Source organism: Nerophis lumbriciformis, linkage group LG01 (genome assembly GCF_033978685.3).
Source record: "Nerophis lumbriciformis linkage group LG01, RoL_Nlum_v2.1, whole genome shotgun sequence".
Lineage (NCBI taxonomy): Eukaryota > Metazoa > Chordata > Actinopteri > Syngnathiformes > Syngnathidae > Nerophis > Nerophis lumbriciformis.
Genome location: NC_084548.2, coordinates 41678520 through 41701889, shown reverse-complemented (window position 1 = coordinate 41701889; position 23370 = coordinate 41678520). Strand labels below are relative to the sequence as shown.

Sequence of the window (23370 nt, the reverse complement as noted above, 5' to 3'; positions counted from 1 at the left end):
CAACTTGTAAATAGGACAAAACAAACAACATGTTTACTTGACCCACTTCCTGGGAAACTTATCAAGAAGCTGTTTGTATTAGGTCAATCGGTGGTGCTAAATATTAACGTATCACTTTCCTCTGGTGCTGTTCCCCAAGTATTCAAAACAGTGGTTATTCATCCTCTGCTCAAAAGGCCTAACCTCGATCCTGACCTCATGTCCAAACTTCCCTTCATCTTGAAAATCCTTGCGTGTCTTAATGAAATGTCCAGCAACTTTTTGCATCTTAACGCTTGATTATCGGTTCTGCTAGACACCGGCACTAATTTTATAATACCACTTTAACATTTGACAACAAAACAATTATACAAAGCAACTCGTAAAGAATCTGGGTATTATCTTTGACCCAACTCTCTCATTTGAGTCACACATTAAGAGTGTCACTAAAACAGCCTTCTTCCATCCATCCATCTATCTTCTACCGCTTGTACCTTTTGGGGTCTTCTTTCATCTCCGTATAATCGCCAAAATTCGTCAAATTTTGTCCACCACCAATGCTGAGATCATTATACATGCGTTCGTTACGTCTCGTCTCGATTACTGTAACGTATTATTTTCGGGTCTCCCTATGTCTAGCATTAAAAGAGTTGGTACAAAATGTGTCTGTTTGACTTTTGACAAGGACAAGAAAGTTTGATCATATTACGCCTATACTGGCTCACCTGCACTGGCTTCCTGTGCACTTAAGATGCGACTTTAAAGTTTTAATACTTACGTATAAAATACTTATGGTCTAGCTCCATCCTATCTTGCTGATTGTAATGTACCCTGCGTTCTGTCCAGAAACCTTTGTTCCAAAAATTCTGGCTTATTAGTAATTCCCAAAGTCCCCAAAAAAAGTATGCGGGCTATAGAGCGTTTTCTATTCAGGATCTAGTACTCTGGAATGCCTTACCGGTAACAGTTAAAGATGCTACCTCAGTAGAAGCATTTAAGTCCCGTTTTAAAACTAATTTATACACCCGAGCCTTTAAATAGACACATTTTTAGACCAGTCTATCTGCCGTCTGTTTTCTGCTGCGCCCTCCTCTCCTGCATGGAGAGATTATCAGGTGGCCATGGATCAGTTTCCACAGAGGACGTGCTAGCTGTTCCAAGTCGGGACCCGAGATGGACCACTCCTCTGTGCATTAATTGGTGATGTCTCTGTGCTGCTGACTTGTCTACATACAAGAGGATCCCCTGCTGGCCCCACTATGGACTGGACTCTCACATTATTAACCGTATCCACTCGGCATCCAATTTCACCGCTTACCCAAAGAGGGGTCCCCACATTTGCGGTCCCTTCCTAGGTTTTTCGTTGTTCCCATTGAGTTGAGTTTTTTCTTGCCCTGATGTGGAATCTGAGCCAAAGATGTCATTGTGGCTTGTGCAGCCCTTCGAGACATTTGTGATTAAGGGCTGTATAAGTAAACGTTGATTGATTGATTGATTGGTTGATTGATTGATACACACCGTAGGAGGAAACAATAGCTAATGCTAACAGCAAGCTAGTCCTCCGAAATGTATCTATCCAAATATTGACTGCAACAATGCAAAGTACAAGAGTTGTACATAGGATAGGATAGGATAGACTTCATCCCACAATGGGAAAATTATGCTGTTGCAGTGCAACTGTGCAGATACAAAAAGTCCACTTCAGACAAGAGGGAGACATCAGAGACCACAACGGACAAAAAAGTCAAAGAGCTGATGTAACCAACTGCCACTTCAATGATGCCATTCATACAGCTACAAAAGTAACATAAAAAAATGAGCAATAAATAATATATGTTGTGAACATTAATGAATGCACTATGCATTCACATAAATATTTTCTAGTATCACAAAATCTTTAGTCATTTGTGTTATTGTTTATAAACTCAGAAAATACGTGCCTGAACACATGATGACTTTAATTATGAGGAATGTATGACCCTGTTACAACTTCAGATCTTTCACTATCAGATCGATACCCACATTTGTAACATAACCCAAAACGTATGCAAAGCATGCAAAGAACAGGACAATAAGTGATTATTACATTTTAACAGAAGAATAGATAGAACATGCTGAAACAGAAAGTAATTGGATATGAACAATAGAAGAATAATCCATCCATTTCCTACCGCTTGTCCCTTGAAATTTTAACAAAATAATACAATCGGAACTACATTTTTACTGCATCCATCAGCAATCAAATTAGGAGCCTTTGTAACCACTACTCCAAAGATAAGTTTTCCAGTATGTTCCCTCTGTTATTTAATACAATTTTATTTAGTGTTTTCAATTTGTTCTTTGAGTGCAGTAACAAAGGTATATTTAATGTATCATAATATTTTCTGTTAAAATAAAGCCAATGATGATATTTTAATGTGTTTTGAAAATAATCGAAATACATTTTGGTACCGATGCCATGCCAAAATATTGGTATCAGGACGACACAAGTATGTATCAAGTACTTGAACTGGTAGTATCAATGAATCTTTAAAGAACAACTTTCAAACTTTCAAAAATCATTGAACCGTTAGAAGTGAGATAGTGACTATGGAAGATTGATGGTGGACTTCGTTTCAGCTGCTTGATCCTGTCTGCTTGGCGGTGTTGTGCCAAAATTTAGATTCCCTGCTAAAATTCCCTTCGGGGGAGCGTGCACGGCTCGCTAAACCTGCATTGCTGGGCTTTGTCTGTTCACAACAGATTACTAAGTGTGAGACCAACACTTTATCTTCGTGGTTATTTTAATGCTATGTGTTTGACATTACTTAAGTCTTTACCGTGTCCGACAAATGACAGTTTTCCTTTTCTGTGGTAAACATTCATATAGTGTTTGGATGTACTTATTTAATAAAAATGTCATTAAATGTATTATTGCCCGACAAAAAGGGATTAAATTTAATATTTTGATATGGCTTTTTGATTGATTGATTGAAACTTTTATTAGTAGATTGCAAAGTACAGTACATATTCCGTACAATTGACCACTAAATGGTAACACCCGAATAAGTTTTTCAACTTGTTAATCAATTCATGGCCACATCTCATCTCTGCATATTTTACAAGAATACCCTTATGAGCATTACATATATCAAAATAAAGGACCTGCTATATTATTTACTTGTTACAATACCCTTTTCAGAGCTAAAATCTACCCATACGGCCACTTTGTTACTGCCAAAAATTGATTCAACATAATATTTTGAAATTGACACATCTCACCATATTTTACTAGAATACCCTTATGAGCATTACATTTATCAAAATAAAGGACCCACTGTATTTTTTACTTGTTGAAATACCTTTTATAAAGCTAAACTCTACCCAGATGACCACTTTGCCGCTGCCAAAAATGTATTCCAAGTAATATTTTGAAAGTGACACATCTCATGTTTGCATATATTTTACTAGAATACCCTGAGCATTACATATATCATAATAAAGGACCCACTGTACTATTTACTTGTTGAAATACCCTTTTTAGAGCTAAAATCTACCCAAAGGACCACTTTGTTACTGCCAAAAATTGATTCAACGTAATATATTAAAATTGACACATCTCATGTCTGCATATTTTACTAGAATACCCTTATGAGCATTACATATATCAAAATAAAGGACCCACTGTACTGTTTACTTGTTGAAATACCCTTTTTAGAGCTAAAATCTACCCAAACAACCACTTTGTTACTACCAAAAATTGATTCAACGTAATATTTTGAAATTGACACATTTCATCTCTGCTTATTTTACTAGAATACCCTTATGACCATTACATATCAAAATAAAATAACTACTGTGCTGTTTACGTGTTGAAATACCCTTAATAAAGCTCAAATCTACCCAAAGGGGATCAACTTTTGGCAGGGAATCACATTTTCGCACAACAAGAATGTGTAATGGCATCTTTAAAAAAACGTCACCGCGCAAGTTATCGCGAGATTTGATTTACACATCCCGTGCCTATTGGTCCAGTGTTGTAAAATGGCGCCCAGCGAAATATAAGCGGTTAAGAAAAAGAAAAGAAGCTGTCTTTAGCAGTCCAACGAACACTTAAAAGAAAGAGCCCAGTCGGCAAAGAAACACACAAGTACACATTTCTTTCGTGCTCTTAAGAAAAGAGGCGCAGCTTTGTGGGTAGAGAAGTGAGTGACCTGAGACTCGCCACGGTTGAGGAAGAGAGGTAGCTATGGCATCTGTGTGTAGTTAGCCTGCTAGTCGTGAAGCTAAAATAAAACACAGCAGGTGTGTGTCATTGCAAGCACTAATGTCGCATCAGCACACTGCTCCTTTGTAGTAGCTGGGCAATTAAGATGTCACTGGCTCCATTTATCGTATGCGGCAGTATGTTTAATGAACAACATTCTGGCTAGTGAGCCGTGCATTTGGCTAAGCTAACTTGTTGTCTACTCTACAAGAATAACATTAAGAAATGGCTTATCATACATGTTGAGAAGTAACTGCAACACGAAACGCGTTCATTAAACGTAGTTTCCCACGGCGGCCGATTTGGAAAGTGACCGCGCTTTTGTTTCCAGCTTGTCTCCACACGCAGTAAGAATTAACCCTTTCGTATTACTATCTGTCTGAGACGACACCGAACAATGTGCTGCAATCTGTTATACAATACAGGCCATTTGATTTTATGTGTTGTCTTTCGTTATTGTTTAATGTGTTTTAAGCATTGATATGTATATTGGTGTTTTAGCAACATTTGAAAACTTCTCTCCATAGCTTCTTCTTTATAAACGGGGATCCTGTAGGCAGCAATGAATAATTCCCTGGATAGTGCAAACTCCTATGAAGAGCTTGTGCGACAGAAAGCTCGGAGCATCCCCCAGCATCGTATGAAGGAGTTTCTGGAGTCGTTGGCCAGTAAGGGTCCAGATGCGCTGCAAGAGTTCAGCCAGCAAAGTGCAGATGTTACAACAACGACAGCGACAATGGTTTATCAGCAAGAAGCTAATTGCATCTATACAGACAGCACTGAAGTGGCAGGGTCACTTCTGGAACTCGCTTGCCCTGTAAGGAATTAATACTCATTTAGTTTATTGTTAAAAAAAAAAAAAGTAAACAAAGTTGACCTGCCTATGTTTGGTCCAGGTGCAGGTGCAAATTCAGCCCCAACAGCAACAGATTCAACAGTCAACAACTCAGCCGCAAACTGTTCTGCAGAATACAGAGCAACAGATTGTACAGGTTTGTTTTGCATGTCTTCTGTCACTCAAAGTGTTATCAAATAGCAAAACAAATATCATTATTATATTTCAGGTGCAGATTCACGGACAACAGGCAGGTCAGATGTTGGGCCAAGTCCTCCAAGTGCCCCCTGGTTCCAGTCAGCAGCTTCAAGGTGTGACGACAGCGCAGCTTATTCAACCAGGAGATCTCACCGAGGAGCAACACCAACAGGTACCAACATGTACAAGCACACTACTTTCATGTCACCATTGCCAATGATATTTCAGATTTAACTCATCCATTTCTTTGTTTTAGCTCCAAGCCCAGTTGGTGGCAGCTGTTGCAGGGGGACAACAGATCCAGATTCAAACAGTTGGGGCCCTCTCACCCGTTCAGCAACAGGACAGTGCAGAGAGGAGTGCTCTGGCAACCACTGTTGCCACATGCCAAGGGACAGGTGTCCTTCAGCCAGCCAAGAAACGCAAGGTGGACATGCCCATCACTGTGTCTTATGCCCTGCCTGGTCAGCAGGTGGCGACGGTCCTAGCAATCCCCCAAGGACAGGGTCAGCAGCAGAGTTATGTCTCCCTGCGGCCAGACCTTTTAACAGTGGACAGCTCCCATCTGTACAGTGCTACAGGCACTATTACCAGTCCCACAGGGGAGACCTGGACAATTCCTGTCTATTCTGCTCCTTCTGGGGCTGGAGGTCGGGAACAGGTCACACACATTGCCATCCCCCAGGAAGCCTATGGAACTGTGCAGCTTGCAGGGACAAATACGACAACCATGACCACAATGCCAACACAAGTCATGGTCGAAAATGAGAAGTTGAAAAATTCTTCCAGTCAAAGTCAGACAGCTCAGGCTGTTTCCAGCATTACGAGCACTGGCGGAATGGGAGGCCAAGAAGAAGTGGTGCATACGCTGGCTACAAACACACTCTTCCCTGCCCAGCTAATGAATGGAAATATCCACATCCCAGTTGCTGTGCAGGGCTACTCAAACACTACACAGTCCCTCATCTGGGACCCACAGCAGCAGGTGTTGCACACACAGGGACTATCTGTGCAGGATGCGACCGGACAGCAGCTCCAGGTACAACCACTTTTCATGTCTTACGTTGCACACTTCCATACACTTTGTCCTTTAAATACGTAAGTGTGTTCATGTTGAGAGGTATGCGGAAGAATGCAGTGCAGGGCTGCTGCTATTGTTTATTTTAGTAATCGAGTCATTTACTTTGATTAATCAAGTACCGTATTTTCCGCACTATAAGGCGCACCGGATTATTAGCCGCACCTTCTATGAATTACATATTTCATAATTTTGTCCACCAATAAGCCGCCCCGGACTAAAAGCCGCGCCTACGCTGCGCTAAAGTGAATGTCAAAAAAACGCTGCGCTAAAGTGAATGTCAAAAAAACAGTCAGATAGTTCAGTCAAACTTTAATAATATATTGAAAACCAGCGTTCTAACAACTCTGTCCCAAAATGTACGCAAATGTGCAATCACAAACATAGTAAAATTCAAAATGGTGTAGAACAATAGCAACATAATGTTGCTCGAACGTTAATGTCACAACACACAAAATAAACATAGCGCTCACCTTCTGAAGTTATTCTTCATTCGTAAATCCTTCGAATTCTTCGTCTTCGGTGTCCGAATTGAAAAGTTGGGCGAATACGGGATCCAAAATGGCCGGTTCCGTCTCGTCGAAGTCACCGGAGTCAGTGTCACTGTTGTCCAGCAGTTCTGTGAATCCTGCCTTCCGGAAAGGTCGGACCACAGTTGTGACCGAAACTATCTGCCCAGGCATTTACGATCCACTGGCAGATGTTGGCGTATGTCGACCGGCGCTATCTGCCCGTCTTAGTGAAGGTGTGTTCGCCTTCGGAGCTGTGTGAAAAAAGCCACCCGGCCTCTTCGCGTAAACTTCCCTTAACCACTCGCTCATCTTTTCTTCATCCATCCATCCCTTCGAGTTAGCTTTTATGATGACGCCGGCTGGAAAGGTCTCTTTTGGATGGGTGGAAGTTAGCATGGCAAGCTAGAACCACAGTGAAGGATGACTTCTCATTCCCTGTGGAGCGAATATTCACCGTACGTGCTCCCGTTCCACAGTGCGGTTCAGTTGCTGTGAAATACGGTAGTAATCCGTGTGCGGATGGAGAGATTGCGTCTTTTTATGAACCGGATCGTTTTGTAGGAGCCATTTTGTGGTCTTTACAGATGTAAACAGGAAATGAAACGTACGGTGATATCCGCGCGTTTTTTCTTCTTCTTCCGGGGGCGGGTGAAGCGCTTCCTGTTCTATGGGGGCGGGTGAAGCGCTTCCTGTTCTATGGGGGCGAGTGCTTTCCTTGGCGGTTGCTTGCGTAGAAGAAGAAGCGCTTCCTGTTCTACCGGGAAAAAAGATGGCGGCTGTTTACCGAAGTTGCGAGACCGAAACTTTATGAAAATGAATCGTAATAAAGCGCACCGGGTTATTAGGCGCACTGTCAGCTTTTGAGAAAAATTGTGGTTTTTAGGTGCGCCTTATAGTGCGGAAAATACGGTAATACACAATTCAGAGTCTCAATGCATATTTTAGGGTAAATGGTTGAAATAAACACCATTTTAAAGGTTAACTACACTTTTTGGGGAATTTTGCCCTAGGTTCACAATCATTATGATAGACATGACGGATTCACTTTTTAAAAATGTATTCAAAATATTAAATACATTTGATCAAAGGTCAGTTTACAATGGAGCCTATGGGAGCCATTCAGTTCTGCCTATAGAGCCCCTAAAAAAACATCCAAACACCTCCATTAGGGTTTTACATACATGCTATAAGTATATATGTTATGTAGTAATGGGCACATTTATAATAACATTTAATATTTATGTATTTTGATAATTTTAAGCATACATGGCACATTAACTTAAAAAACGCATCATGTTTGCTTTTTTTCCCATCACTTTTCTGCTCACTGCAGACTTTGGGAGCCAACAAACATAATAAAACATCACTTACTCTAGTCAGGGTTTCCCCTAGATTGCCACTATATCTGTGGTGGTGGGGTGTGGCTAGGGGCGTGGTTAATATGACATGATCATTTTGATTTGCAATGATGCATATATTTTCTTTAAAATGGCTAAAGTAATGTTTTGTTTTTTTTTTAGATTAAAAAAAAATATTAGTGTTAATAGTACCAATAATTATATTAATATTAACTTTTTTTTATGGATTTTAAGCATTGATATACGTATTAGGGCTGCAACAACTAATCGATTAAATCAATTAAAATCGATTATAAAAATAGTTGGCGATTAATTTAGTCATCGATTCGTTGGATTTATGCTATGCGCATTTGCAGAGGCTACTTTTATATATACCGGTACATATAGGGATGATATTTGATAAGAAATTATCGAGTTCGAGCCTATTATCGAATCCTCTTATCGAACCGATTCCTTATCGATTCTCTTTTTATCGATTCTCTTATCGAGTCCAGATAGGTTGTTGTATATGGAAAAAAACACACAATATTTGGTTTAACAAAAGCTCACTTTTATTATATAAGAAAACAATAAAATCTAATAAATAAATAAATTTTGACTGTTACCCCCCTAAAAAAAAAAAAAAAAAAAAAAAAAAAAAAATATTGACTATTGGTACCCAAAGTATATTAAGTGGGATTTTTCAGAAAAACAAATATATACAGTAACACAAAAACAACCTGTCTCTGTGATCACTATAAGTGTATAAATAATAATAAAGTGTTAATTAAAATAAGTCCCTTGGGCACAAAACTGAAAATAATACAGCTCTCCAAAAAGTGCACTTCTGCTGCTATTTGACATAACTGTTTGTTATGATGCTTTGACATTTTTGCACTTTATTTCTTTTTTGAAAGAAAATTCTATGAAGAGAAAAGTTGTTTGCAAATGTGGTTACAATGCTAAAAAATGAAAAGTTAAAGCTAAAAAAAGAAATACACTTTATTGAGTTAACATTATTTCTTTATAGGGGGAAAGATGTGATGTTATGAGCTAGGGAAAATAATAACTACACCACCCAGCATGCAACGGGAGTGACGAGCATGCGCAGTAGCCCCGAAAAGTGTTGTTGCATGTCGCCACCGACAGCTAAGAATGAGGTTACGAGCACGCTGTAAAAGTAAACGTCAAGAACTCAGTCAACACGCCTCTTCTGCATTATTTATAATTAGACAGACAACACATATACAGTGTGATTTTGTTTTGTTTACAAGGAAAGAAAAATAAAAGTTAAAAAAGGAAGATGTCATATATGTTGTATATACCGTATATATGTACTGTATGTGCTGCGGTTGCTTTAAGAACGTTGCGACAGCTGCCGTAAAGGAGGTGCGTTGCTAGCTTGGTTGCTATGTTTCCGGTTGGTCGTAAAAGTGTTCGTCATGTGTTTATACCCTGCTCAAATCTCTCAGTAAAGTTATTCATTGGATTATTCCTTTTTGTTTTGAACTTTATTACACCTTGGAGCGCTTTTTCCAGTCCATTTTTTTTCCTGCTTTCGCTATCTGCGCATCAGGACTGAGCTACGTGACGTCATTTCTTGTGATGTCACACGGAGCATTTCTGGTCGGGACGGGATTTGTTCCCAGGGATTCAAATAAAGAACCAACTCTTTTTCTTTACTATAGTGGTCTCGATAACGGGTACCGGTTCTCAAAAAGGGATTCGAGTCCAAGGACTCGGTTCTTTTCTTATCGGACAATCGGGAAAACCAGTTTCGAGTATCATCCATATATATATATATATATATATATATATATATATATATATATATATATATAAAAATAAATAAGCGGTAGAAAATGGATGGATGGATAAACCTTTATTTATAAACTGCAACATTTACAAACAGCTGAGAAACAATAATCAACATAAGTATACATAAGTATGGTGCCAGTATGCTGTTTTTTTTGCTTGTTGGAGCCACTGTGTCAAACCTGTTAAAGAACTGGTTTAGCTCATTGGCCCTGTCTTTGTCTCCGTCCACCCCCCTACACTCCAACGGTTTGAGGCCGGTGATGGTCTGCATACCTCTCCAAACCGCCTTCATGTTGTTGTCCTTCAGCTTACCTTCCAGCTTCCTCCTGTAGTTCTCCTTGGCCTCCCTGAGTTTGGTCTTCAGCTGCCCCTGAACTCTTTTCACCTCCTCCCTGTTACCAGCATTGAATGCCCTCTTCTTCTCATTCAGTAGGGCTTTGATGTCTTTGGTCACCCACGGCTTGTTGTTTGGGTAGCAGGTGACCGTCCTTGATGGGACACTTGAGTCAACACAGAAGTTGATATAGTCTGTGATGCACTCTGTGAGCCCATCAATGTCCTCTCCATGAGGCTCCTGAGCACCTGCCAGTCAGTTACCTCAAAACAGCCCTGTAGTGTCTCTTGGACCCCTTCTGACCACCTTCTCACTGTTTTTTTGGTCACAGGCTGTCTTTTGACCAGAGGCACATAACGGGTTGAGGTAAACAAGGTTGTGGTCTGACCGGCCCAGCTCTGGTAGTGGTATGGAGCTATACGCATCCTTGATGTTTGCGTACAACAAATCCAGGATCTTATTTCCTCTGGTGTGGCAGCTGACATGCTGAGTGAAGTTGGGTAGTGATTTGTCCATAGTAACATGGTTAAACTCTCCCGAGATGAGGATGAGGGCTTCCGGGTGCTTGGTTTGTAGTCTGGCTATCGAGCTGTGGATGACGTCACTGGCAGCTGCAGCGTTAGCAGAGGGGGGGATGTATACTGCCATCACGATAACATGCGGAATCTCCCTGGGCAAATAATATGGTCTGAGTCCTACAGCTAAAATCTCTATATTCGGGTCACAGTGGCGCTCTTTTATTGTGACATGACCGGGATGACAATATTTCTTATTACCGGTAATAAACAAAGCAAGCCCCCCTCCTTTCTGCTTGCCGTTGGTTCGGTCCCGGTCAGCGCGCACCGTTTGAAACCCGTTTATAGAGACGTTACTATCCGGAACATCATCGTGCAGCCACGTCTCAGTGAAACACATTAGACTACACTCACGATATTCTTTCTGACTACCAGTAAGCGATGAAAGCGATATTGACGCTATAAATATGGAACTTGGAGCCAAGGTATTTCGACTTAAATGTATTGCTTACCCAAAAACAACATGAAACTTCCCCGGCCAGCTGGACCAGACAACAGCTGTCCATTGAGTGAGTCACTTTTATATCAATCATGATACACGCAGCACGCCATGCGTGTTATTACAACTACAGTACATACGCTGTCTGTCTATTCAAATTTGTGTCGTATCGCAGTGTTGTACATTACAAACCCAAACACGTTTCATGTTGTTGTAGAAGCTCGCTCATCTCTTGCCGTAGTTAGCTTTTAGGGCTAATACCAAAGCACGTCGATGTGTTACTACGCTAGATCAAGTGTTCCTCAGTGTTAGCTCTTACAGTAACAATGTCCCTACAGCTTGGTCATTTTACGGGTTACGGAATGTAAATCAAGTGTTGACGGTTTTTGAATGCATTTTTAAAATGATTTAGAGGTAGAATTGATTGCTCCCATTAGCTGCATTGCTTGCCGCCGAGACCGAGCAGTTTTAACATAAGTTAGAAAGCGGGAAAAAAACAAAACTTTTGTCTTCTTGTATCTCATGATTGTGAACAATTGGCAAAATTCTAAAAAAAAAGTGCAGATCCCCTTTAAGGAACTATTCATTTAATAAACATCTTAATTTTATACAGTATGAAATACAACTGTGTCAAGGAACTCCCTGCACTTATTTTTGTATTTACTTGTTCTTTAAATAAGCATGCATTTTGATGCTAATGTGTCATTTTTACTGTAAATGAATATCGGCTCCAAACATCGGTTATCAGCCTCCTTCCCCATTAATAATTGGTATCGACCCTAAAAAAACATATTGGTCGATTTCTAGTACTGATAGAATTATTCGGTTTAAAAACAATCTAAGCATGGATGTGTGAGTGACACTTGGAATTAATTGGGATAACAAAATGTCTTCTTGTTCACATTGCATGGTCAGACAGTAATAGCAGAAGTAGATGGCCAAGTTCCACAGCAAGTGCAGGTTCAGGAGCTTTTGCTTCCAGCCACTCTTAAACCAGAGGAGGGGCTGGATGTGTGGCGTGCCTGGGCTCAGCGAAAAAATGCTGAATTGGACAAATCTGATCAACATAAATTGGCTCCAATTGGCCGTAAGTACACCATGTATATTGTTATTTCTGTATTTGGTTGTTATTTAGTTTTAACCCAATAATCGAGATTTATGTCTGTATGTTTTAGGACGCCAGGCACTGCGCTTTCAGGAGGACTTGGTGTCGTGTGCTGTAGCTGAGCTTTGCATGGGGCTGTCACTAATGACCACAGAGGCCCGGGGGCTGGAGGGAGATCCTTATGATGCGGATGTTCTTTACTATGTATTTCTGTGCATGCAAAAAGTAGGATTTCTTTAACATAATATATGTTCACATCTATTTGTATTGACCCCAATTATAGCCATGCCCTTTTTTTTTTCTTGCAGTATTTGTTTGATAATAGTCGTGTGGATGACATCTTCTCAGACCAATACTACACTCGCTTTGCTCAAAGTTTGCACAAGGTTCTCCAACCCTGGGGGCCAACTGTTCATCCACTCGGTGAGAACAACAATGTGAATTTTTGTTGGCCTCATTGATGTTAACATAATACTAAAACTGAAGTAGATCTAAGAGTCCCATCATAGCTGGACATCTTTGATTTTACATATTGTTCAATCTACTTAAGCATCTATTTCTAAGCCATTGTGTAACTCTGTATGTGCCTCCACCTCCTTAAGTACCTGCACACTGTATCCTCATAGTGTGCTCTACCACCAGGTTATATTATTCCCAGTCACGTGACAGAGGAGATGTTGTGGGAATGTAAACAACTTGGGGCCCATTCCCCCTCAACGCTGCTCACAACTCTAATGTTTTTCAACACAAAGTGAGTTGTTATGGTCTTCTTTGGATAATATATTTTAAAATGTATTTATTAGGGCTGTCAAAGTTAATGCGCTAACGAAAAGTTTCTTTAACGGCGCTAATTTTTAAATGCGCACGTGTCCTGACTCCTTTTTGATCCTCTGTCCATTCCGTAATGTAATGGCATTCAGTTACTGTTGAGCCACACGCTCAAAAATAGCAAGTAGAAAGGCACAAAGAAAGGGGGACATAATGGAAATCTCAGATCCAAAGCCATGGCAAGTCATTCTCCCGACAAGACAAGACCATTTTAACTTTGATCGCTGTGAGACTAAGACATAAGAGTGAACGCCTGCTGGAATGCTTTGCTGCTTGTAGAGAGGAGAATTTTCACGTCCTTGTTTATATTACTGTTGAGTGCATTGATAACATAACATGTAAATTGTTACAAGAACTGCTTTAGTAGGATGTAATAAAAGCTCAGCATAAAAAAGATGGTAAACTGGATGTCTTGAGTCAAAGACTTTTGTCAAAACATGTCAAGACACCTCTTCTCATACCAATGACACACTTCCGGCTTCACAATAATAGCCCTATGCCGCACATCTGGTTTAACTACCGGTACATAACAAAATGAAAAAGTGTCCCACATTACGATCATACTTTGTTAAATAATTTTGTAATGTAATCTGTGATATTTCTGCCTAAATAAATTATTTCTGGTGGATTGAAACAAAATGTATATTATTTTTTAACCTGTTTTGATATATATTCCACATTTACAGAATGTTTAGCAGACTGAATATTACATTTTATTAATAAAAGGAGAAAGTCAAAGCATTGTCATGCAGGAATATGAATACCGTTAACTTGTACAGCACGTAATATAAAGAATATCAGAAGATTTATTCAGGTAGAAATATCTCAGATTACATTACCAAACATCTTTGACAATCAAACCACGATCGGTAACATCCACATTTTTGTTATTAATGCGTTATACTGGTATCTAAAAATGCTGTAACTCCTCCCCTGAATGCAAGTGCTCCTACAGCAGTAATACATATTCTGTATTCCAACAATATTTGGCAAGACAACAGTGCACTGCAGGTATTTTTATTTTATTTTCATTAAAAGCGTTTTATGTCCTTATTGTGTTAAGCTGTTTAATAAAGCACAATGTTTAAAAACATTTTATTAAAGCAAACTAATTGTCCAGTCATGGAAAAACTTTAAATGTATCTGTCTAGAGTACACTTTTAAATGACGAAAAATTATATCTGTCTGTGATCTCAGGGCATTCCAGCGATTGCAACTGGACTGTTAGGTTTGTCTTAGAAGACGTTTCGCCTCTCATCCGAGTAGGCTTCGACAGTTCATGCTCAGAGACTTAAGATTGGTCAGATGTAGTCTTAGACTTACATTGGTTAGATCTGGTCTCGTGCCTGGTGCCAATACCTCAGCAGGCTTCATCAGTTCATGCTCATAGACTGAGATTGGTCAGATCTAGTCTTAGATTGGTCAGAACGAGTCTAGAGGCTGGTGCCAAAACCCCAAATATTTATACTCCAAAAACCAGGAGGATGTACCTGGGCAACGATGGTTTCGCCCAATCATAGTGAGAAAAACAACTGTTGAAATGCAAAGAAACAATCCTACTTTCCAAGCTTACGATAGTCGTTGGTGTGATTTCCCCTTGTTAGCATCGAGGTATTGTGTGGCTGAACGATTGCTGTAGATCGACTACTACCAGTCCAAAATAGTTGGATTCATCCACGTTAGCATTCCATTCAGTTGTAAACAAATGGCATTCTGGTCACATAAGGTGACTCCTGTTATTTGTTGGAGGCTAAATTGCAGAGTCTTTTAAGAACGGTTAAAAAGACAGTGTTGTGGGGATGGTTTTTCAACCTTGACATAGAAGGCCTCCCTCACTCTCCTTTCGCACCATTCGTCTTCCCTATCTAGAATCTGTACATTTTCGTTGTCAAAGGAGTGCTGTTTCTCCTTGGGAGAGTAAGACAAATCAATTTTACAATTGAAAGCCTCAGAGTAAAATCTGATTAATTACTCCCCAAATTGCAAAATATCTTGCCTGAAGAGGTCTATGAAAAGGTGATGCATTTCACAATCAAAGCCCAACTTACACAACATAACAGAACCAAAGTTAGACAAAAAAGAAACTGCACCTGCTGTTTATCCTTGAGGTGCTTAGCTTTGACAGTAGGATTGTTTGTTTGCATTTCAACAGTTGTTTTTCTCACTAAAACAGGGCAAAACCATCCTTGCCCAGGCACACCCTCCTGGTTTTTGGAGTATAAATATTTGGGGTTTTGGCACCAGCCGCTAGAGTAGATCTGACCAATATAAGTCTATGAGCATGAACTGATGAAGCCTACTCTGATGAGAAACGAAACATTTTCTAAGACAAACCAAACAGTCCAGTTCCGATCGATTGAATGCTCTGAGGTTACAATGACCTGGATGAATGAGAACATTCATAGACATATCTATCTGTGATTATTCGCTATTTATTTTGAATTAACTATGAACAAATTGCGATTAGTCGCGATTAAATATTTTAACCGTTTAACAGCCCTTGTATTTATCCTTTTATTTACCGGTAACCAGGTTTGTTCCATTAAAATGAAAAATGTTTTGCAAATGACCACTGTATTTGTTTTTGCAGATATTTTCATTTGAAGACAGTTAATCAGCATCTAAAAATTGCTTTTTCTAAAGTGTTACGACACACGAGAAAAAGTCCCAACAATCCCAAAGACAAGAGCACCAGTATCAGATATCTGAAGGCAACAGAACGGTTCATTGGACAGAAAGGTAAGAGTGCACCTCTTACACTAGAGGTCATCAGATCTTGTTTTTAAAAAAGAGAAATAGCAATTTTCTTGTTTGTTTAGTTACAGATGACATGTACTCTGAGCAGCTAGAGGACCCGGAAAATCCTCTGCGATGTCCCATCAAGCTGTATGATTTCTACCTCTTCAAATGGTAAATAATTCAATAACATTTTTTGTTTATATTTAATAAAACATTACTTCATCAGTGACCTAAAAGCTTCCATTAAGGATCCCTCGCCACTTTGCGGTTCATTTACTGCAAATTTTAACATACAATTGAATACATTTAGATTTGAGTACCCGCTTAAAGGTGCTAGATGTAGAAATGTGGTCAGAAATGGTACTGCAATCACACTCAACATTCTGTAGTCCCCTCCCACTCTCCATGACTGAGGTTGCAAGATAAGCATCCGAATTCTACTCCAAGGAACTTCAAATAACAATCGACGAGTCCTACGCTGCAGGTTTCTCATGTTTATGCTCCTTGCAAGATGGTTTACTAAGTAATTATGTCACATTTTATTGATGTTGATTAGCCAAATGTATTTGTAAAGTTACGCAGCAATATTTTCGTCGGCAGTCTGGACAGATTGTTGTCATTACCCTGCTAAAATGTAGTTTGACCGCACGGACCACCATCGAAATAATTATATAAAATGATATATCACATAGGCCTACTTTGATGGCAAGCCAAACCAACAGTAAAATGACTCCCACATTTTGGTCAGCATAACTCTATGTTGCATCAACCTGACGCACTGCATTCTCTTCCATGTACGCACATCACCATCTTTCAGTGCAGAGTGCAATTCTATGAGCCAACCCACGTTATGGCAAAAACCATGTTACGCATAAACCATATAGCCTACTACCATGTCAATACACAAAGTAGAAAACCATTGCCGTACATGTAATGCATTATATTGTGCCAAGCAAATACCACCCCATGCCCATACAGTACCAGAAACCGCAATTAGCCGTGTTAATGTTGTAACGCATTTCCTCAGGGTATCAGCATATTGAGAACGAAATAGGCACTGACACTACCCATATCCACATAGGTTTTATTTGTCGAAAATGTATTTTGCCCTGTCATACAGGCTAACGGGCATATATTTCCCCCGTTAGCCTGTATGTAGATGTGTCATTGACCGAGCTAGCATGCTAACTAAGCTTTACACTAGGAGCTGAGCATTACGCTTTAAGCATTCGTTGCACAAACATACTGGCTTTATTAGACAAGATCATAGACTGTATTGGACAATATAGTTTACATACAAAATGCCCATTTCCATTTATTACAAGTAATAAGAAAACGTAAATGCCTTACTTACCTATCAAGGAGGAAATTAGCAAGTTTGGCGTCAGATTAAAACATTTTCTCCGCCTTCAATTGTCTCCATCTTTCAAAGGCATCCCTGATACATATCCTAGTTTAGCATAGCAAAACATGGCTAATGCTAACGAGAGCGAAACTTTTGTTTAAAAAAATAAAAGACAAGTGTTGTCAGTACTTTGGTTTTGCGGCAACAGGCGTAGAACAAATATGTGCATGGAGCAAAGTTTGTTTCAAAAAGGCATCTGTACAACGAACTTGTTCCAGCATCTGAAACCAAAGCCCACAGCTGAGTGCGGGAAATACAATTCTTTACAAGGCGAACAAGATGCAACAACAAGTAAACTACGGGATAAAGATCACCTTACTATGGTGGAATTATTCACACAAAGTATGTGTAATATTGCAATGTATGATGGGAAAGAAGCACAATGTAGTTGCTCTTGAAACATGCACATGGCGATTTATCGATGCTGGAGAACTTACCGACTTAATTTTCATTTATTCGTTGGTTAATTGACTTATCGAATATCGGCCCAGGCCTATGTGTAAATGTATCAGAAAGTGCTTTAAGTACATTATGCATGTGTAACATACTTTTTTAAAAGCCTTATTTTGTTAGCACAGTCAAACCGGATGTGGTGCACCGTGCTGTTATTGTGAGGGAGGAAGTGGGTTTTGTTGCTGTTTTCAGTTTTATGAGTAAAGGGGCGACTTGAGGCTCTTGTGGAAAAAAGAGAGCGACTCAAGTTGCGACTGCTGTTTTACATTGTTGTTACAACCATGATGTTGTTCACAACAACATGAGCCGATGAGATGTGTTGTAGGTGTATGGGTTGTTTTTGCTCGCTTTACCTTCGTAGTTTAGTCGCTGTTTCAAGTGGCCGCGTCGTGGGGCTGCTCGCTGTGGCAAAAAAAATTATCACGATTAATTATTTCATATCATCTGATCTCGATTAATATCTCTTTTTTTTTAAATAAAGCGGATTGTCCCGAATCTTGCATCCTTACTGTTTAGTACTGCAGTATCTTGTAACATCGTCAGTCTACCCCAGGGCGGCTGTGGCTATGAAAGTAGCTTACCACCACCAGGTGTGAATGAATGATGGGTTCTACATGTAAAGCGACTTTGGGTACTTAGAAAAGCGCTATATAAATCCCCAGTTATTATTATTATTATTAACATACATTTCCACCATGTGTGATTGAGGTAATAAACGCTGACCGCTGACCACTGTCATTTTGTTCATGTCAATCAATCAAAGTTTATTTACATAGACCTTAATCACAAGTGTCTCAAGGGGCTGCACAAGCCACAACAACATCCTCTGCTCAGATCCCACATCAGGATATCTATATATACAGGTAAAAGCCAGTAAATTAGAATATTTTGAAAAACTTGATTTATTTCAGTAATTGCATTCAAAAGGTGTAACTTGTACATTATATTTATTCATTGCACACAGACTGATGCATTCAAATGTTTATTTCATTTAATTTTGATGATTTGAAGTGGCAACAAATGAAAATCCAAAATTCCGTGTGTCACAAAATTAGAATATTACTTAAGGCTAATACAAAAAAGGGATTTTTAGAAATGTTGGCCAACTGAAAAGTATGAAAATGAAAAATATGAGCATGTACAATACTCAATACTTGGTTGGAGCTCCTTTTGCCTCAATTACTGCGTTAATGCGGCGTGGCATGGAGTCGATGAGTTTCTGGCACTGCTCAGGTGTTATGAGAGCCCAGGTTGCTCTGATAGTGGCCTTCAACTCTTCTGCGTTTTTGGGTCTGGCATTCTGCATCTTCCTTTTCACAATACCCCACAGATTTTCTATGGGGCTAAGGTCAGGGGAGTTGGCGGGCCAATTTAGAACAGAAATACCATGGTCCGTAAACCAGGCACGGGTAGATTTTGCGCTGTGTGCAGGCGCCAAGTTCTGTTGGAACTTGAAATCTCCATCTCCATAGAGCAGGTCAGCAGCAGGAAGCATGAAGTGCTCTAAAACTTGCTGGTAGACGGCTGCGTTGACCCTGGATCTCAGGAAACAGAGTGGACCGACACCAGCAGATGACATGGCACCCCAAACCAAATTACTGACAAATTACTGACAAATTACTTGTATACATCAGTGCTTCTCTTCTGTGCTTTGGCAAGCGCTGACCCACATTGTAGTTTTTAAAACTCAAATTATGTATCTTATATTAAATGAAATACATTAAAGTGCAGCTTGTATTTGAGGTAGGGCTGGGCGATATGGCCTTTTTTTAATATCTCAATATTTTTAGGCCATATCGCGATACACGATATATTTCTCGATATTTTGCCTTAGCCTTGAATGAACACTTCATACATATAATCACAGCAGTATGATGATTCTGTGTGTCTACATTAAAACATTCTTGTTCATACTGCATTAATATATGCTCATTTTAAACTTTCATGCAGAGAGGGAAATCACAACTAAGTCAATTTAGCAAAAGTGTATTTATTAAACAGTTATTAAGCAGTGGCACAAACATGTCATTTCCAAAACAGAAAGTGCAAGATTGTCAAGACATTTTTAAAACAAGCTATAAGTGCACTTTTGTGCATGATGACACACAAGATATTTCAATAAGTGTCACATAAAAATGAGCTGCATATCAAATAGTATATGTCCTACGGTGTTGATGTGGAAATAGTTGCTTCGGCATTTAGTTGGTGTGGCACCGAAAGGAGATGTTGACATGATGTAAAGACATATTCCCGCTTGAAGCCAAACCACCGTCAGACGATGGACCCCGTGCTGTTTTTCTTGGGAATTAATTATTCCTCCATTTGTTACCAGATTCGCACCCTCTTTCTCTCGTATTACCACTCAAACCACACCGTTAGCTGTGATGCTAACAGCTAACGGTGTGGTTACCATGTCGCTACCTCTCGCTCCGCGGGAGCGTGTGACGTTGCTCACGTGACAGTATGTGACGTATGTAAGACGGTGCGCTTGTTTTAAAGTCTCTGTGAGAAGGAGAGACAGGAAAGAGTGAGAAACGCATGCCTTTTAATGCCCCGCAACTAAACGCAACTGCGTGAGAACATATATTCTCGAATATCACGATATAGTCATTTTCTATATCGCACAGAGACAAACCCGCGATATATCGATATATCGGCCAGCCCTAATTTGAGGTACCGTAAAACAATGTATACCAACACATAAAACAATTTTAATGATTGTCAGGAACAAAAAGTTTTTTTATCCTCAAACACACCCAATGAAAAAGTGTCTGCAGAATTTTTTTATACCGGTAGTAGCTTGTTACTCCAACACCAGGGACACATTTTTTATCGTACATGTTACATCAGAGGAATGGAATCTTTGCATAAAGGTCTGATTAAAAAATATTTAGATATCAATGTTTCCCCCAGAAAATTTGTTAGTTAAGGTGGTGACTCTCCAGGGGGAGGGAAGAGAAGGGGGTGGGTGGGTGTAAGGATCGGTGTAACTCGGCCTGTCGCCATCACGTCTCCACCTTGTCGCTGCCACCACAGCCTGGGGGGGGCAATAGACTACAGACTGTGGTGACATAGGCTGGCTTCGTCGCGTGAAGAAGCCTACAACTTTTGGTTATGTTTTCCGCTCCATTTGCTGAATGGCGATATACGATATATATCTCGATATTTTTTCCGTAAAGTAAAAACAAAACAGTCCTAGTTACCTGTGATACTAAAATAATGACTTACAAGGTCAAATTAATGACTAACTGTAAGTAAGCGTTTGCAATAAGCGTTTGAAAAAAAGAGTTAAAAGTGGGGCCACATGCTGACATATGCTCAACTCATCATGCTTAATTTATTAAAGCATTTGGGAAGCATGTAGTTGATTTTTATTATGTAAATGTTATATTTTTATCAACATGTGATAGCAGGAACCCTGCCGTTCAAAACTAGGCTGCTACATTACTAATGATTAATGTAACTATAGCTGAAAAAAATAGTACAATAGCAATAGGAGAGACTATTCATCCCTGAACACCATGGAGTTCATGTAGGCTTCATGATGCAGTTACATTATTATATCAACTATCAGAGACAGCTTCAGGAAACTCTTCATTTAACATAATGTCCGCTCAATCAACACAGAAAAAGGTAAAGTGATATAACTTAGTTGTTAACTGTAGGTTAGAGTGTCCGCCCTGAGATCGGTAGGTTGTGAGTTCAAACCCCGGCCGAGTCATACCAAAGACTATAAAAATGGGACCCATTACCTCCCTGCTTGGCACTCAGCATCAAGGGTTGGAATTGGGGGTTAAATCACCAAAAATGATTCCCGGGTGCGGCAACACTGCTGCCCACTGCTCCCCTCACCTCCCAGGGGATGAACAAGGGGATGCGTCAAACGCAAAGGACAAATTTCACCACACCTAGTGTGTGTGTGACAATCATTGGTACTTTAACTTAAAGTTAACTTTAACTTAATAATGATTGTCTTTCTCTCAGACAGACAGGGCTTTGCACACACAAATGTACACAAACACATTCACAGACAAACACAGGATCACTGTCAATAAAGGTGGATTGTTCCGTTCAGGATTATACCAAGCATTATTGCTTCCCTACTGTTTACTACTGTGGTAACTTCCCTCTATCATCGAGGAAATTTGCTAACAGCTGATCACCGTGATCAAACTCAAATTAATTGCAATCAAAGATCACGATCATATAATTGTCCATCCCTACCGTGTCGACATTGTTTAGTTCAGCACGTGGCGGTTAAGTGTGCCGGGGACAAATGAGCTTTTCTCAATAGAAGACATTTGACACATAGTCATTAAAAAGACATTATACATTTATTCCAACTGTGAAAAAGATCAGTTGGAAATTGTGACTGCTAGAGACGGGGTAAAGAGCCCTCCGATCTCAGTGGAGTTCCTGCCCTGAAATAAAAATATTCCTGAGTCTCTTTGTGAAAAGCTAAACATTCTGAGTATTTGATGTGGTGTTAGTGGACGTCTTCTGTGCTGCAAGCACACTTCAAATGAAAACAAAACTGTTACATTTAGCAATAACTGTAATAAACCGCTTACATGTTAATAAGTGCATATCCTTTTTATCTGTCAGTCCGCAGAGCGCCAAGGGACGCAATGACACCTTCTACCTGACTCCGGAGCCCGTAGTGGCTCCAAACAGCCCCATCTGGTACTCCACTCAACCAATCCCTAAAGAGCAGTTGGAGCAGATGCTGGCCCGAATTCTTGTTGTCCGTGAAATCCACGAAGCCATTCAAATATCAGAGAGTGTGCAATAATTGGACTGAAGGAGAAAGCCACTTGAACTAGACTTTTCCTTTCTGTTTGTTCAATCTTTTGATTGCTAAATCACCAGTAGTTTTATATTCCCTCTCACCCTTCTGTGTGCCTCAAAGGTGGCATGTATAAGTTTATATTCATCATGACTCTATATACACTATCTTGTACATAACCACAATCAATACAGGTCATTATGCCTCATCCACAGAAATTATTCACCTTTTTTTTTCTTATTTCTGATTAGCCAAAGGATACTTGTACTCTGCCTGTTATATTTGAAATACTTTTAATATTGGCTCTTTTTAACCATTACTCTGGATCATTTGTTAATATGCTTTCCGAAAACATAACTCTAATATATTTCATTTATTTCTTTTCCTGCCTTTATCATTTGTCTTTGTAACCGTTGTCACAACAGATACCGCCGTGGTATTAAGGCTGCGCCAAGTAGCCCAAGTTTTAAATGGCGTGACATCTTTTATTTTGACTTATGTCTGGAGCCAAGTTAATAGAAGTACGTGAAAGTTGTGTGAGGCTGCTCGTGGTACAGCAGTAAATCACACTAACTGGAGACTTTCTTTGGAATATTTGTGTCTCTGCCCCTCTCATGGCCTCCTGAATGCTCCTTTCTTCCCTCAAATCACCAAGCCTGAAATAATTCTAAGATTTGATTAATTTGTCTTTATTAGATGACAT

General features: G+C 39.7%; 1 protein-coding gene across 2 annotated transcripts; it reads left to right on the top strand.

Moving 5' to 3' along the window:
* Positions 1 to 3973: 3973 nt before the first annotated feature.
* On the top strand, positions 3974 to 23049 carry LOC133620346 (transcriptional regulator QRICH1-like). 2 transcript variants are annotated; one of them, XM_061981777.1, is made up of 12 exons: positions 3974 to 4201; positions 4753 to 5042; positions 5122 to 5217; positions 5290 to 5430; positions 5515 to 6297; positions 12267 to 12438; positions 12527 to 12681; positions 12765 to 12879; positions 13099 to 13207; positions 15875 to 16023; positions 16104 to 16194; positions 22487 to 23049. In XM_061981777.1, the coding sequence occupies exons 2-12, from the start codon at positions 4788 to 4790 to the stop codon at positions 22671 to 22673; spliced, it is 2253 nt and encodes a 750-aa protein (XP_061837761.1). In that variant the 5' UTR covers positions 3974 to 4201; positions 4753 to 4787; the 3' UTR covers positions 22674 to 23049. The 2 variants fall into 2 exon arrangements, with proteins under 2 accessions (XP_061837761.1, XP_061837771.1); XM_061981787.1 differs by lacking the exon at positions 3974 to 4201 and adding an exon at positions 4223 to 4572.
* Positions 23050 to 23370: the final 321 nt, after the last annotated feature.